Raw genomic sequence first — 17,819 nt, 5'->3', positions numbered from 1 at the left:
CATCATTCACAAATGTCTTAAATTGATTAAATGTTTGCAAGTGTTGCTTGAAAGAAATTTCAGAGCCAAAGGGCATTGTTACTGAAATTCAGTCCATCACTCATGCTGTGTGTGTCCTTGTTGCCAGATGAGATTCAAAAACATGCCCACAGTCATGCTGTGTATATGAATATTACCTATGCACCTTCCTGCCACACTTTTCAGTGAACACTGAGACAGAGAGAGAGAGAATATGTGCACTTCTGGCTGACACAGCAGTTACGACGCAGCCATGAGGCTCCCTGTCGGTCTGGACTCAATCACCTGAACGCAGTGGGGAAGGGCAAGAGTAGAGAGGTGTGTGTCGGGAAGAAACAATCACGCCAGCCCTGCGTTCACACTCGGCACGCTGGCATGACCGAACTGCGTGAGCGACTTCCCCCTGCACCACTGGCTCTCTGCACGAGACACACACACTCTCTCTGTAACATGAAAGCACAGTGCAGTCTCTTCAGCAACCAGTAGCTCTCTCAGCCTCTGTCCTAACCACTCATACTGAGAAAGTACAAAGGGTAATGCAATGCAAATGAGGACTGAATCACAAAAATAAATAAATAAACGAAAAGAGTGAAGAGGCAATGAAATCTGAGATAAAAGGGGAGGCAAAAAGTCAAGAAGAGAGCCAGAGTGTGTGTGTGTCAAGCTTTTAAAGCAGACTGAACCTTGGATGAAAGAAGGGAGAAGAGGCGGAGAGTATAGAGGCGGCTTCCTCCATTAGAAAGCAAGGGACAGCGGTCAATAAAGGACACTCAGAACTCCACCTCCTTCCCATGCTGAGAGGGAACTTGTGTGTGATGATGAGTGTGTCTAAATCCACTGGCAGCTGAACCAGTGTGCCAGCCTGCAACTGTACCTCTCTGCTACGGCACAGAGCAGCACTGCAGAGGATTTGGCAGCCCAGAGGATCTGCCGGAGCGGTTACAGATTTTGGGGTGGGGTAAACAGTCAGCTCAGACGTGCACCTCACTGTCAGCCTTTTGGACACTCTGCTGCAACAGTCTGGAGATGGGTAAAAGATGAGGAGAAGGAGGAGGGGCATCAGAATTTGACTTTTTGAATCCTGAGAGTTTCTGAGTCGGGGGGTGGGGATTTGGCGTATACGTGGGGGGTGGGTGGACAGAAGTAGGGGCTGGTGTGGAAACGTCAGTCCTCTGCTCACTCCTCCGTCTTCTCCTTCTGTCCTCGTCATCCCCTCTGCGTCTTTTGGTGGTCTGCACCCGTGTGGGCCAAGTGTGCAGGCATGGACCGAGGCTGAGCGGATGCTGCTGCCTGACAGGGAGTCTGTGAGACGGCCGTCCGTTCCCTCCCGCCCTGGTCCCCTTCATGCCGTGCTGTGGGCTGGGCCATCGCCGGAGAGCACAGCTTCCATATGTGAGTTTGTGGCTCTGATGCTGATTTATCACACGGGTTAGAGGAGAGAGTGTGCGTGAGGGAGATTAGGAGAAGCTGATGAAACCGAAAGTCGCCAGCATGTGTAGACTAATGTGCTTTATTATGATTGATGGGTTAGACTGTATGAATAATTCAGAGATGATATGTGCAGGTGTTACATCAAAACATGCACAACTTTACTGAAAATGTCACTGTTGCTTCAAAGCACCAGACTGATTGGTCAGTGGACACCTGCCAGCATTCTCCCTCGATGTTGATCACTGTTCCCTGCTAGATCTCTATCCTGAACCAATCCTGAATGCTGCAGGATTTAGCTGAAATATTTCAGTTGCACTGGGCTGACAGTTTTCTGCAGAGCTCTGTTCGCGCAGTGCATGCCGCCAGACATGATTAATCTTTTATTTCATATTTATTCCGGGTTTTGGACAGAGAGCTGAGGTTTTTGCAGAGGGTTCACTCTGCAAGCACATGCTCTGTTGACAGTTCCACTTTATTGGGCTTTGCTGATTTATCTCATGTGTTCTTTGTGTTTTCTGGAATCAAAAGCTGTGTATAAATGAGAATAACTGTGGTGGTTTGGTGTAATGAAATGCAGTGAGAGGAAAATGTGGGTGTGTTTCTGCTAACAGGTACAGTATGACTTGAGATGGGAAATATGATGATAAATTAATCTTATTCCGTACTGTCCTTTGCATCCTTAATTCTGTCATTCAGCTGCGGTTGGTTTCTCTAGACTCCCTTGTTTATAGCTCAAAGGTAGAGGAATATTTTCTGCTTTCTAGAGTCTTTATTACACTGTTCACCAATAAAGCATTGCAACAAATAAGGATGTTTTTCTTTACCCATCCTCATAGTCTTCCAGTACTGCAGATAAAGATGGTCCTCCCTAATTGAGTTTTACCACTAGATGGCCATGTTACACTTTTACTCTCACTCACACATAAATGCATAAACACACCATTTCCATGCAGAGAGAAAATGCTTTAACACCCTCAAGGCTCAGAAATAAAGTTTTCATGAGGTGGATTTTTTTTTATTTCATTGTCTGAAATGAGTTATGATGTCATCCCCAAATCCAAGACAGAAGCTCATTAGACAAAATGTTCTGAGCTCAGTGAGGCACAGCAGCCTTAGATCAACTAAAACAGTGATATGTCAATACAGAAAGGTCTGTGTGTTTTAATAGTGTGAGGACATACTCATCTAATGTGACATAATTACAGGGTATTAAGGCTCAAATGTTTAATGATACATGTGTAGTCACCACTGTGCAAAGTTTGCATGTAGTGCAGCTAGAACTGAAACAATTAATAGATACAGAAGATTTTTTAGCAGCTATTTTGATAATCGATTAATCATTTCAGTAATTTTTCAAACAAACATGCCAAATATTTGATGATGCCAGCTTCTCAGTTGTGAGGATTTGCTGCTTTATTTTATCTTATGTTATAGTGAACTAAATATCTTTGGGTTTTAGACTTTTGGTCAGACAAAACAAGATGTTTAAAAAGTCATTTTGGGCTTTAGGAAATTGTGTTGGGCATTTTTCATTTTCTTACATTTTATAAACAACAAAAACTTGATTAATTGAAAAAATAGTCAGCAGATTATTAATGAAAATAATCGTTGATGTACATCATGATATCAGCTGTTTCATCCCAGTTCAGGGATTTCATCTTCCAAAAGGCATGGACTATTAAGCTGGGTCCCTCACAAAAAAGAGAAGCAACATTTCCAAATTCATCCCCATGAAGTGGAAATATTAGTGCTGAACTTCAACACATAGTGGGCAGCTTGCAAATAATGTCAGATAATAATGCTGATTAATTTCTTCATTAATCGATTAATAAAATGTCATAAAATGGTGAAAAATGCCCATCACAATTGCTTAAAGGCCAAGATGACCTCATCAAATTACTTGTTTTGTCTGACCAACAGTCCAAAATCTAAAGATATTCAGTTTACCATCAAATAAGACAAAGGAAAGCAGCAAATCCACACAAAACTGGAATTAGGGATTTTTTTCTTTGCATTTTTACTTGAATAATGACTTATCAATATCGAAACAATTGACAATTATTTCTCTGTGAGTTGTCTAATCGATTAATCAACTAATCTCTACTGGATTAATCTGTTGCAAAACGGCTTACAATTAATGAAAAAATGATGCTGTGTTGCATAAAAGCTGCTGTTTTACAATTAGTGAGTATAATTCTGTGACATTTTATGATTTACACCTACCGTAGGGGCATGTGTAACTATTTAGTTGTTACTTAGTTATGTTGTAACATATTTCTGTGGTGCAACCGCTTTTATTTTAGTAATGCATAAATCACAACTAACTAAGTTACGACGGTGTAGTCCCTCATTCGTCCAGGAGTGTTCTATCATAGAAAAGGTTTCAGTCGTTGTCATCTGGACACTGTTTTCAGAATCAAGACGTTTCGGCTCCCATCCGGAAGTCATTCTCAATTGTGAAGAAATGGGACAGGAATGTAACTAAGTTGTAACTAAGTTACACACACCTGGTGTAACAGGCTGCAGGTCACAAACACCAGCTGAAAACAACATGCTTTCCTGAATTTATGAGTTAACAAGAATCACCTGAATACTCATTTAAACAAGTGACGGGTGCACAATGGATTGTGTGATACTGAGAGCTGAAAATGATACACCAGTTGGGTCCTCCAAAAGCAGGCTGCTTTTCTTTGGAGGAGCCTTTGAAAAGCGGCCGAGACTTGTGGGCCCATTATGACATATTCTGTCTAGAAATGTGGACTTTGAAGAGTCCAGCTTCTGAACTGGGACGCCAACTTTATCCCAGATATTGTAGAGAAGGAAAAATGCTAGCGGCCCTGTGCAGACTACTGTAGTTTGGTTACACAATTTGGTTTTGTGTGACACACGCTGCAGTAGGCTGAATCAACATTTACTGTACAACTGAGTAAGCTTTAATTTAACTGATGAGTGGATTAGTGTAGGACTAGACGGTCTAAGCCCCATGTGTAAAGTGTTTGCATGAAAACAAACCATTCAGTGTGATGGAGTATCACCGGCAACATGTGTTTGTGTTTGATTACTGTGCACATGTTGAAATTAATATAATGAGTACAGTTAAAAGGCTCACAGAGGACAGTCTCGTAACTGTAGCAAGTGCTGACCTTGAGAAGACCCCAGCTGCCGTGACTCGCCACTCTTTCTGTGACACTCCTCTCACATGTTTCCAATATGCAGCAACAAACCACCGTTTTACGTCTGAAATGGGGCGGAACACAATTCCGCTCTGGATGGAATGTGGAGCACGGAGACCCGGCCGGATGGGACTCTGCTCTGACAGACTGAATGGCCAGTCCCAGACACTCCTCATGGAAAGTCAGCTAATTGAAGACAGCAGGCCTTACTCCATTCCTCTCTTTGTTTTCTAGGCTTTCTTGCTTTATGCAGCAGTGGTAGCCAGTACTATCTGTGAACTCTGCAGAGAGCCAATGAAATGCTGGAGTTTTTTATGTTTCTGTGGTATAAAAGTTGGTAAAGTATGTGGAACACAATGCAGTACAGTACTTCCTTTGATCAGCAATATTTTGCAGATGGCTTATAAATATGTGGTTTTATAATCAGCTAATTGTCATTGATATTTAAAGCATTTAGCTCTGCATATTCCCAAAATATCTAAGTATATTTTTGGCTGCAGTCAAAACAAGATGAATAGTCTACAGCCACACTAGCAGCTCTTCAAAGCTGCACTTAGGCATGTTTACCATGTTCACCATCTTAGTTTAGCATGTTAGCATGCTAACATTTGATAATTAGCACGAAACACAAAGTGCAGTTGAGGATGATCGGAATCATTAGTTTTGCAGGTATTCGGTCATAAACCAAAGTATTGTAGCAATTATAATTTTGACCTGATGATGGCGCTGGATGAGAAGTCGGGATCATTAAAATCAGTAGGATTTATCCTTTTGGGACCATGAATATATGCACCAAATGTTGGGCCAATCCATTCATTAGATGCTGAGATATTTCACTGGGTGCGCTAAAGTTACCACATAAAGAATGAGAAATGGCAGATACTGGAGTATTACACAGAAGACTGTAATTTTTCCCAGAAAATACTGAGCTTGTGTGTGCTAGTGGTGAGCTAATTTCCCATGGCGAATGTGCGACCAGGAATTCCCAGTTTTCCAGGCTTTGGGATGCACGCCCAGATAAAGTGTCGGGCCAGCGCAGAGAAGACTGGAGCAGGGTTTCCTTGGCAGCAGTTGTGCGTTCTTTCACTTTTCCAGAGAATATGGAAATGTCCGGAAACTGAGCAGCTAATTGGCCACAGAGGCCCTTAGGAATGTCTTGGATTTAGGTGGATTTTTACTGCTTTTACATAATCCATCACCTCACCGTGGGACTGGAAAGTGTGATCTGGGAAGGTCTATCTAGAGTATAGCTTCACTGCAGCCTGGAAACACTGATGTCAGTGACAATGTGTGCTGAATCTGTGTGCACTGACCCCGGTTCAGTTACGAATGGGCTGCGACAGTCTGAGTTTTAAAACCCTCACTTGTCTGGAAATGGTGAAGTCATGGGGGGAAAGATGCAGCTCACTCCCTACAAAATATACAGTATTATGTGGAAGGTGACTGATGTCATGCTATGATGAGTCACTATATCACTACAGATGCGCTTTCTGTTTGTTTGTCTGCTTGAAAATCCCTTATTGGGGTAGTCGAGTACCCCACCCTTTCCCTCTTCTTTCGTTTCCAGTCTATGCCTATATTATCAGCTGTCCAACTATAGGTGAAAATGAAAATAAATTAATAATAATTTTTAGAAAATGCCTTATTGGATTGGCTTAAACTTGGCTGTATCAGCTGTTGTTGCCTATCATGTATAATTCTTTAAGTGTTTGTGTATTTTTTAAATGTAGAAAAAGTCATGTTTATTTTTTATTCCATTTTTTATTTTTCATCATCTTCATTAACAAAACCATTGTACAACAAAGAGTCGGAGAACTAAAAGCCTGAACAATATTCAAAATAGACATAAGAAATTATATCTTCAACCAAACGAGAGTCTACAGCCTTGCTAGTAGCTCTGTGAGGTTGTACTTACTTGGTGGTGCTTTGCGCTAAATGCTAACGTCAGCATGCTAACATGCTCACGATAACAATGCTGACATGCTGATGTTGCATGCAATCCATCCAATATTTGTTGAGATATTTCACTCAAAACTATAAATGTCAACTTCATGGTGGCGCTAGATGAAAAGTCAGGGGATCACCAGAGACATCAGGATTCATCCTCTGGTCAAAATGAATGTCTGTACAAAATTTCATGGCAATCTATCCAATGTAATATAAGTATAATAAGATAATAATAAGATATTTCAGTTTGGACCAAAGAGGTGGACTAAACAACTGACATTGCCATCGCTAGAGCCTATAGGGATATTTTTAGCCACTAGCATGGCTAAAACTTCACATAACATTACAAAAAACAAACAAACAAACAAAAGACGCTTCATTATCAAGTAAAAAAAAAAACTGTATGTAACATTGGCAATATGGTTTGTGTGGTTCAGACAGAATGAGATAACATTTTTGAAATTTGCTCAGCAATATAATGAAATGAATCATATTTTGGAATGGAAGGATCAATCAAAGTAAGCAAAAATCTTATGGTTACTAGACTGTATCCTATGTCACCTAAATATTCCTCCAGGTCTTTCCAAAACATCAGTGAAAATTTACAATTATAAAATAAATGTATTTCTTACAAAATATACAGCTACTGTATGGCCAACATCAGTAAATATGTATTGTTAATAATCCATACGAGTCTGCAGTTTTACAACCAGCTGCATGAGATCCATACATACAGTTTGCTCTCTCTGGCGAATGTTAATTTTAGCCGCGTTTCTCTCCTCAACACGTCATATTGGCTGCTTTGCTGCTATCAGTGGAAAGCAGCTGCTTTGAGGGCTGGAGTGCCGTCATCCGTTTTTGTGAGGCTTGCAGTTTCTGGCACAATCTATTCAGTAATTAAATTTTTTACCGTCACGTCAACTACAACACATGGCTTTAGGAAGAAATATGTCTGTAGTAGATTCTCTGCTGTTGGTGGAGCTGTTGTATTTATTTGCTGTATATGATGTAAGGTTTAGTTTAAGGCTCACTTTAGCTCCATTTGATACATAGCTCCCCGTATAACTCCCCATATAATACTTTAACTCTTTATTTCCCCCTGTGTCTCAAATACACCTTGTGCTGACTGTACTTTGCGTCACTTCCTTCCAGTAACAACCTACAGAAGGCATAAAATCTGTAGAAAAATGGACAATCATGTTATCATTAGAGAGCTGAAGGAGCTGTGGGCTCAGCTCATGCCCATTAAACTGGCACCTTAGACAGCGAGGGCAGCCAGGCCAAACCGAGCATCACTTAAAACAGGAGCAGATGTTCTTTGAAACCAATTAACAGCGGAGAGATGCAGACAACCTTGTGCACCAGAGGAGGGCTGCCGGCCCATATGGATACTAGAGACGATTAATTAGAGCGACAGACGTTAAAAATAGATCACGAGCTGTATAAAGTCTTGCTTTAAAACCCTAAACTCTTGGATCCTGAGATTGAGTTTTAATTATGTTTGTTATCTGTAATTCGGTGGTTGTCAACAGTGATTGAATTATGCTATATACTACAACTGCAAATTAAAAAAGTGAGCCTCAGAGATCATTATGGTATGTGAGGGGATAAAGTTTAGAGCTGAAACAATTAGTCGATCGACAGAAAATGAATCGGCAACTATTTTAATAACTGATTGATTGATAGTTTCAGTCATTTTTCAAGCAAAAGTGCCAAAACATTCTCTGGTTCCAGCTTCTCAAATGTGACATTTGCTGTTTTTCTTTGTCACATATAACAGAAAGTTGAATATGTTAAGGTTTTAGACTGTTAGTCAGACAAAATAAGCAAAGTGAAGACATTCCTGTGACCTAAAATGGTCTGCAGTTTAATCGATAATTAAAGAAAAGTCTGAAATATGTTTTTTTAAAGAGTTTAAAATAAATATTTATCTAATCAGTCCTTGCAAGTGAAATCTGCAGTGATGCACTGCGCTGGTTGTTGGTTTGAAGTACTGGCACCTTTTTATTCCAGTTAAAAGCACTGGTTATTCTGATTGTTTATGTAAAGTCTGAAGTCTTTTCTGCCACTGCTGATCTGGAGATCTGTACCTTCTCTGTGGTTCAATTCCACTTAAGTGCAGCCACTCAAAACAGCAAGGACCGCCTCAAAACTCTTCACTGATCTTTTATGAGTAATCCGGGTAGACTCATGCAAACAGACTGCAACAAGTGAGGAGTTGCTGGTGTCAGAGAAAGGAAGATAAGACAAGTGAGTTAGTGAGTGAGTCAGGCTGTAGAAGCTGAATATGAGTGTAAGATGGCAGAAGGTCAGGACAACATTTAGAGGCTAAATTGTTGCCAAAGAGAGCAGATTTGATTCTAGGTCAGAGAGCAATGATACCATTGAATACAAAGAGATGAAAGAAAGAGAAAGAGCGAATCCCATTTTCACTGAGCATCTTTTACTGTCTGTCGCGGCACTCGTCTCTTAGCAAAGAGGTGCCATGACAACAGGTACCAGCTGGGCGAGGAGACATATCCCTGAGAGGGAGATGGAGGGAGGGAGGCAGAGAGGGAGGGAAGAGTGTAGAGGAAGGAAAGTGAGATTAGGAAGGTGGAGAGGAAGGGAGAGTAGATGAAACAGAAAAGAGGGGAGGGTAATGAGTACATCTGCCTACAGTAGATGCAGATGAGGTCAGTTACTTTAAGTTGCCCTCAGCTACTCCCTGTGTTTTTTTTGTTTGTTTGTTTCTGGAGGTGTCAGTGACCTGCCAGTAGAGTGGAGAGCCCCGTCCTCTCCTCCAGAGAATCAGTAAGTTCATCCTAATGCTTCTATAAGCTCACCCTCGGGAGCCGGCCACAAAGATCTGCTCCGCGATTGGGTGCACGCTGAAGCACAGCAGGGCGGGGTTAAACCTGCTGGGATGTTTCATATTCATACTCAGCGTAAATACATAATCAGTCCACCAGGTCACTGTGTGCTGTCAGGAGGAAGAGACTCTGACTTTGCTGGATAAATCTTATGTGATCTTGACTTTTTGCCACGTGAAGGAGCCTGAAAAACCCTGAAAACTTTGTCATCGTCCTCTTCTACGTGAAGTGTGGTCTGATCCTGCTGACAGATGCTGGATTCAGTCAGAGCAGGCGATTTGGGCTCGCAGGTTCACAGGGCAGATGATGACCTATGGCTGAGCGTGACGTGCCCTCCGGCCATCACCCCTGATCCCGCTCAGACCTGCCCACACAACAGGCTGTGGGGCTGAAATCTGCTGAGGAGGGGGCTCCTCTCCTCTCTCCACGTTACCGGCCTGCTCTTGTTGCCATGATCAAACAAACCAAGAATAAAAATGTCTCATGGGTAAGTGAGGCGTGTTGGTGGAGTTTTCTCCTCTATTCTTGAACTACCTGCATGTGTGGCTATTACTTTCTATGCTGTGCTCTTTTCAAAATAACTGGAAGCCATGTAACATTTTTTGCATCACTATTGATAAGATTTTCTGGTTTAACACATTATGCAGAGACTATTACGGTATATTCCCATTGGTTTTTGATGCCTCTGTGCCCAGTGGCTATTCCAAAGAGAGGCTTAGAGATTTAGGTATTATATAACTACAAGCTACTACATGCCCACTTTATGAAATCTGGTTATCAGTCTGCCAACTCTGCCTGTGTTACAAGAAATGTGACTGATGACTTGAAATTATAGACAAAGGCAACTCAAGGCTGAATCTCCAAGAAAACGCATAGCTGTTTGATTCTAATAATAATAACATTAGGTAAACTAGTATTTTCCATCATGTTGTCCCAGGTTTTTCAATGTGTGTGTGAGTTTGATATCTGATTCTTTGCCAGTGCATACGGATCAGGGGAGATTAGAGTGAGAGTGGCTTTGCGAGGATGAAATCAGCTACTTGGGGAAAAGGGGGGTGGGGCAGGGAGGAGAGGAAGGGATGGAGTTATGGTTTACTACAGAATCTACTTTCTGTCTGTCTGTCTCTATATGGACTTTAAAACATTTTCTCCATCTGACTCTGCAGTCGCATGACCTCCAGCCACTCAGCTCAGCCTCTTTGTTATGTAATCTATTACCTCTAGTTACTGTATGTCAGGTGCAAGTGACACAGTCATGGTGTGATGAACCTGAGACTAAATTCTCTTTCATATACACCATATGTTGTGCTCTCCTATACAGGCTTTCATGTTTGATACTGTGATAACTTTGTATTTCTGTCCAGTATATTGTACGTGTGCACGTGCGCATAAATAGAGATGTACTTATGTGTTTCCCTCCTGAGGGAAACGCTGCTCCACTTTTGCTCAACCCACCCATATGGCGCATATGTCATGCTGCAGCTTTCTGCAGCCCAGCTCTCTGTCCTCACAATGAACCTGATCATTCCTGCACACATAGAGCTGGAAAGTTGAGTACCTTAAAGTACCTTAGTGCCTGGTAAAATAATGTCACAGTGCTGCCTCTCGGTCTTAATTAATGTAGCTTACTAGAATCAGAAGAGCAAGTCTTAAAACAGTTTTGCCAGTTTTTACTTTATATCAGATACATTTTCATTTTCTTATCTTGTGAATGCTTTTTTATTTTGTTTTCGTAAATAATTACAACAGAACAAGGTGAGTATACTAATTGGGGAAAAAATAAATGAATGAATACATCAAAAAACATAAGAGAAAACTAACAATTTGCAAGAAAAATGCAAGTCAGTTCTTAAATATTTAACAGTCTCAGCAATTAAGTTAAAGGAGACATTCATTGAGGACCATTTATGTTCACAAAGTGGTGCATACTATTGTACACATGTAACATTAAAAATAATCTTCAGACCAACTGTGTAGATAAAATGATGGCCAAAGAAAACTTGCATGTGCACACGCAAACCTCAACAATTAAATTGTACAGCTGTGCTGACGGCACGCAGCTTCTTGTTGACTATTGGCTCGTTGGTCTGTGGTACCCCAACGCAGCCACTTCCTCTTCCACCGTCTTCCAAAACACACTGGCAATTGGCTAGCCAATGTATTTTTAAAGAAGAGAAGAATGAGGAAGCAAGTAACAAACAGCACACATGCTCTATAATGCAGATATGCAGTCTCTGTAAAAGAGAGCTCCCTCAAGGAGGGAGTTGTCATTGCAACTTCTGCAAGTATGTACACAACGATTGTTACGGACAGTGCGCACACAGCCGCAGAGGAGGTTGTGTGCAGATTGCCGTTGAGACAATATTCAGACCTTTTAGACAACACCTGAGAGGGTTAACAAAATAATTAGGAATCATGCTGTTTGGACATTGAATATCCATCACAAATTTCATGACAATGTGGACAGTTGTTAAGATGCTCTGGACCAAAGTGTCGGATGGACAGTTAGACTGATCAAACAATCAGCATTTTCAGATCCTGCTGCTAGAAGAGCAAAAATATCTTTTTGTCATCCATCCAGACCTCCCATCTAAGTGTCAGCACGCTTACCAAACTTTGTTAATTTAGCTACTGATATCTTTGTAGAAATCCATCTGCAGAAAATGCAGATTTGTGCGGTAGAGTTGCAGCGCCTCTGCAGTGCACTGATCCCAGGTATCTATTTGTCTATCCAATAAACATAATGACTTTGGGGGCCACATTCATAATCACAGGGGTGGGCAGTGCCAGGTGGATTAGGACTCCAGATGGTGCTATTACTGCCTGACTGTCTGTCTGGCCACAGATGTACAGCTGCAAGAGGTCACATGTTTTACTACAGCAGTCAGCTCTGCCACTGCAGCCCTACGTCACATAGACTCTTCAGTAACACTAAAGCTGACTATCACAACAACAAGTATCTGTTGACAGAGTGTTTCTGGAGTTTTAAGGTATGTTTGTGTATGTGGTGTGTGTTTCACGGCACGCTTCTTATAGTGTCATGTAATTGAGTTGACCATGCAACAGATGTCACACTGTCAAATTAAAGCTTAATGCCTGGCCAGCTGAAGAAAAACACTTCAGAGCTAACCATGACGCTGCACAGCACACTCGACTGTGTGTGTGTCCGCTCGTGCATGTCAGTGTGTGTGTGATCTGCCTGAGAGACTCTTCACTCCACATGAGGCATGACACTTACTGTTAGAAGAGCTCTTGAGGATGGCCACATCTCATTTCCTCTCCTCTAGATATCACCTCGGCCGTGACACCAGTTGTATTTAAGAGCAACTTGCCAGGTAGCGCAGCCGTCAGTGTTATCCCTTTTTGAGTGAGGCAGGGAGGTTGGCTTTTTTTTTCTTTCTTTTTTTTTACGCCAGGCGTCTGCTGCTTGCACCCCTGGGTCATGGTACTCTGAACAAAAACCAGGGGATTTGCATAATTCATTACAGTCGCTGTGGAACGGAGAGGCGACACAGGTGTCTCGGGCATTGTGGGAGAACGAGCATGTCTAAGAAGCCAAAGGTAAAAAAAAAAAACAACACACAACCTGTTCTTGTTTTTGTGTAAATCAGCAGCTTACTTCTCTACCCAGAGCTTGTATTATTAGTTGTAGCACTAGCTTGTTTTCTGAAAGCTTTTGCAACGCTCTTACAGCTCAGCTTCTGTGCTTGTGGATTCTTTGCTGTGTACAGTTTTGTTTGTGACGACACCAATAGTGTCACAGCCGATATCCTGTCTGTGAGGTCTGTTTCCATAGGCCCACACTATCGGAAATGTACCTAGTATAAGAAGAGCTTGGTTTTCAATCATGGATTCATGCGGGACTGTCTGCCTTTTTTAGTCATGTATAAAAGCAGTGATGCCCACAAGGCTTTTCTGTAGGTGAAAGACAATCTGCAGGGTCATCTCTCTCTTTCCATGTGTAGATACCGCTAACAGGTCTAGTGAAAGAGTTTGTTCATGCAGCTAAATCCTATCTTTGAAAACTGATTTAGATCATTTGGAGCAGAAGGATTTAATCTTTGTCATTTTACACAATGTAGGGCAGTGTTTCCAAACCTTTTGACTTGTAATCCCTTGAAATTAAGCAATGTCTGCTTGTGACTAGTTCAACAAAAGTGTTTTGTTTTTTTTGTTTCCCTTGTTTTATTTCAAAACTTTTTAGAAGCCTTAAAGGTGCCCTGTAACATTTCTCTTAAACAAAGTTATGTTTACATTCAGTGTCACTCATCAAAATGTGTGTATATGTTAAGCCTGACAAACAAGTTGAGTGCATTTCCTGATCATAAAATACAGTTTTTGAATATGATACATTTTGCATAGTTTACATTCATGTTTACTAGCTAGCAGGTGAATTACGTTCTTCTTCGTCGAGAAATTGTGAGAAACGGGCAGCAGGAATATGTGTTGCGTGCATGTGTGTGTCCTCATGTGTGCATGAGGTAAACCAAATGGGGAACCATTCATAAAAATATTGCTCCATGGTGCTATTAGTGGTCAAAAACTCCACAGGGGACTTTCAGGAGGTCAGATAATCCAGTAATTCAAAAGAATAAAAGCAGAAATTAGAGGGACGTCTGCAAAAACCAAATCTGCAGGTTTGCGAACACTGCTGTTGTATACAGTCTCCTTTTCATATTACTTTAGTATGACATCTTCCAAGGTATAAAGAACAGTTTCTGATCATGTTTCATGTCAGTCATTTATTTTACTCTAAATCCTGGATTGGTTGAAAGGCCGGAGCAGATTTAAATCTCCTTACTGAGAGAAGCAATCATTACAAAGTGAGTCAGGGGATCAAGTGGACACAAGCAATCACCCCCGTGGGTGTTATTGTGTGCAGCGTGGATCGTTCCCCCCCTCCTGTAGAGATGTACAGTACACAGCATGTGACGACACAGCAGATGATCATCTCTCACTGAACTGCTCAAACAGTTGGACTGTTGAAGTTAGGAGCCCATCAGCGATATCAGAGTGGCACACAAAGTGGCCACAAAAGTGGCTTTGCTAGTCCAAAAGTGTACAGAAAAGGAGGGGAGAACACTGTATGTTGTCTGTTATGTGACAGAAAAGTGATTACATCATGATGTATTCAGATGTATGGGTCTAAAAAGGGAATTTTAGTATATTAATCTGACTGCAAGCATGCAGTAGATGATGGCTAGGACTTAAAAATCTGGAAATTGTTTAGTGTTTATGTCTATAATTTATAAATCAGTTTTAAGGAAATTCAGGCTAAAACCGTTAACTGTTTATTGTTTTTTATTTAGTTAGTGGGACTCTGGTGCCTAATCAGCAGCTCATTTGAGCTTCCTTCCCATTGTTATCTTAATCTTCTATTACTGGAAGCATTTTCTGAGCAATCAGCATTGTAAGAGGACCTCCTTTACTGTAAACTGCGGTGATCAGAAGTCAAAGGAAGCAAGAAACACAACAATTTTTGGGTGTGTGTGGGCATAAAATCTGGGTGGAAATTGGTTCTGACTGATTCCCATTTAGAAATCTAGGTATTTTTTGGTGAAAATCTTTAAATACCAACAACAATTTTCCTTAAATAATAAGTCTAGTGATATACTGGATTTTTCTTATTGTTGACAAATCATGAAAAGACCAAAACCAACAACGAACTGAGCTGTATCCACAGCCTGATATAGCTTATTCCTCTGTGCCATACATGTGGGCTTTAGAGGTGCAGCTAGGTGGATTTTATTACCTTTTATTTATGATGTCTGTGTCTCTTCATCTACTCTTATGTCCATCATATCTGTGTGTCACCAGAGGGCAGGGGTAGTCACTGTATTCTCTGAGTGTGAAAGTGTGTTTGTTTACAGTGTGCGAGTGTATCGCCCTCTGCCTGTGTTTGCCTGACCTGTGCGTGACTGTATTGGTCACAACGGTCCCAATTTGCCGGCTGAAGAGTTTTTCCCATGACTCCATGTGGGACAGCCGATGTGTTCAGCAAGCGTGAAGTGACTCAGCAGCACACACTGCGCTGCAGCCGCCAAACGTTGTACACTGTTGTACATGTCAGCGCTTCAGAAGTCATCAAGTCTTTTCACTCGCTGTCCAGCAACTCCGACCTCATGATCTTCATTCCCTTGGGCATGCTTGACAAGTTTCCTTTGTCTCCACTGACTAAACACATCTTGGGAAGGGTAAGCTTTACTCAACTTTTAACTTCAGTCTTTGGCCTCAACTGGAAAAGTACTGTTCTAATACCACATTAATAGGCTAAGGCTTTAGACTTTACTCCTCTGCTGTCAGTTAAACAGACGTTTTAGCCTCATTTGTATGATGTGTGCACAGGTTCAGTGCTTTTCTGAGGTTTAGATCACATACTAGCGGGATGCCCTTTGGTGGAGTGGAGGTAACAGCAGTCGAACTCCGGAGTCGTTCAGAGAGGCAGCAGGAAACAGAACAGCTGGGGCTCTATCTCTCTTTCCCATCCTCTATCTCCATCTCTTTTTCTTACTCCCTCTGTCTAACAGTCTCTCTCCCTCATTTTCTCTCCTCTCTCTCATTGTCTGTAATTAGAGATGGTCCTGGGGCTCAAGTGGCCTGGCATGTGTTGTAGCTAGGTAACCTCAGTCAGATGCTGGCTGCGGCCCTGGGGGTTTCATTAGATGTGAATCACAGTCACATCGGGCTCAGCGTGGATTCGCCAGTCTGATCTGGATATTGTGCATCAGGATCTGTACAGTCCTGCTTTAATTTCAAGCTTTACATTAATTACATTTCAGAAGAGGTGGGAATCATTTGAAATGTTTTGGTACTGGTACCAAAACAATACTTTTTAAAATAGCTGGTTAGGTTAGCTTGGCATTAAGACTGGAAACAGGGGAAACAGCTAGCCTGTTGCCAGGGCAACCAGCGGAGACTCCAGGAAGTTGTTTTTGCACTTCGGGTTTTGGATGTATTAAACAAACCCCATTATAACACGTTAATTAGTGAGCTTTGGAGGGGCTGTTAGATTGATTTTTTTTTTCTTTGGAGAGAGCCAGGCTAGTCCTTTCCCCCTGTTTCCAGTCTTTATGCTAAGTTAAGATAAACAGCTGCTTGCTCCAGCTACATTACCTTACAGATATGAGAAGAGACAGAACAAAACAGCTGGAAAATAACTTTACCTAAATTAACTTTCTGCACTATCTGAGTTTTTGGTATTCAATGCCACGGACACGTTTCAGTCGGTCCACAAAAAAAGTATTTTAGCCTTACAATTCAGGCATTTAACTGACATGTAGTGTGATTTAAAGTATGTGAGGACAGATGATCCTTTGTCTTAAAAAGTTCTGATCATAAAGGGTCATTTACAGGATCAACTAAATACAGTGCTGTATTTGCTAAGTAGAAGATTGTACTGCCTTTTTTAAATTTTGGGCAAGAAATAGGCCTATAGTGAACAGGGAACAGATTTATCCACCAGCACTTGAAGTCCTCTTGGAGAGTTTCATTAGTGTAATGGCATTCTTGGCAAGGCAAAACGCCTTTGGAGGGGTCTGTCTGACAGATCTTCAGTGATCTAATTGTGGTGTATTTTAGCCCATTAGTGATCTTTTTAAGTTTACTAAATGTCCATAACATCATTTGTGTGAATCATGGCCTGTTATAATAGCACATTTGACAGAAAACAAAACACTGTTGATGTTGTTGGATATTGTTTCTGTCATTGGCAAAATGCTCAGGGTCAGAATCAATCACTTATCTTCAGTATCTGTCATTGTTTTGTCTTGTGTTATGATGTCTGTAGTGTTATGATCTTGTATTGATGTAATACAGCTTAACTCATGATCCTGAGTGCTTTAACACTGGCAAGTGTGTTTGGCAGAGTGGAGAGGTTTTGTCTGATGTCTGTGTCCACTCCAGATATGGAGGTAGAACGGCCTTGTGGCATGATATAGAGTATCCTGTAACTAAAAGTACTCAGGTATGATCACCGCTATACTGTAGACTGAACCTCCACCAGCTCCAGGGTGATTGATCTGACTCGGCACTCTTCCCTCTTTAGAAAAGAATGATGTGGAAGGATTAATTATATCTATAAAAAGTAGGGCTAAAACAATTAGTCAATTAATCGGTAGCCAGTCAACAGGCACAATGACCTTTTTAAGCAAAAATGCACTTGTTTCAGTCTCTCTAATGTGAATATTTGCAGCTTTTCTTCGTCTTCTATGATATAAAACTGAACATCTTAAAGATTTGGACAAAACAAGCAATTTGAAGATGTCACCATGGGATCTGACAACTTACTTTCTGACATTTTATAGACCGAAAGTTTATTTGCTCAATCGATAATGAAAGTAATCGTTAGTTGCAGCCCTAATAAAAAGAAATGGTTAACTGTAGAGATGCATCATTCCTT

The 17,819-nt window shown here is 41.3% G+C and overlaps 1 protein-coding gene across 8 annotated transcripts in view; it reads left to right on the top strand.

Moving 5' to 3' along the window:
- cacnb2a (calcium channel, voltage-dependent, beta 2a) overlaps positions 1-17,819 on the top strand; it is a 72,066-nt gene that overhangs the window by 11,208 nt on the left and 43,039 nt on the right. For 2 of the 8 annotated variants that reach the window (XM_044177401.1, XM_044177398.1), the window contains exon 1: positions 15,376-15,615. The exons of 3 other annotated variants lie outside the window; for them this stretch is intronic. In XM_044177401.1, the coding sequence (XP_044033336.1) occupies positions 15,388-15,615 (228 nt within the window). In that variant the 5' untranslated portion in view covers positions 15,376-15,387. Of the gene's footprint in view, positions 1-1,237; positions 1,411-9,552; positions 9,909-12,876; positions 12,983-15,375; positions 15,616-17,819 lie in introns of those variants that run through there. 3 more of the 8 variants (XM_044177405.1, XM_044177406.1, XM_044177408.1) reach the window with 3 other exon arrangements.

Source organism: Siniperca chuatsi, linkage group LG19 (assembly GCF_020085105.1).
Source record: "Siniperca chuatsi isolate FFG_IHB_CAS linkage group LG19, ASM2008510v1, whole genome shotgun sequence".
Classification (NCBI taxonomy): domain Eukaryota; kingdom Metazoa; phylum Chordata; class Actinopteri; order Centrarchiformes; family Sinipercidae; genus Siniperca; species Siniperca chuatsi.
This window is presented reverse-complemented; position numbering and strand designations above follow the sequence as displayed.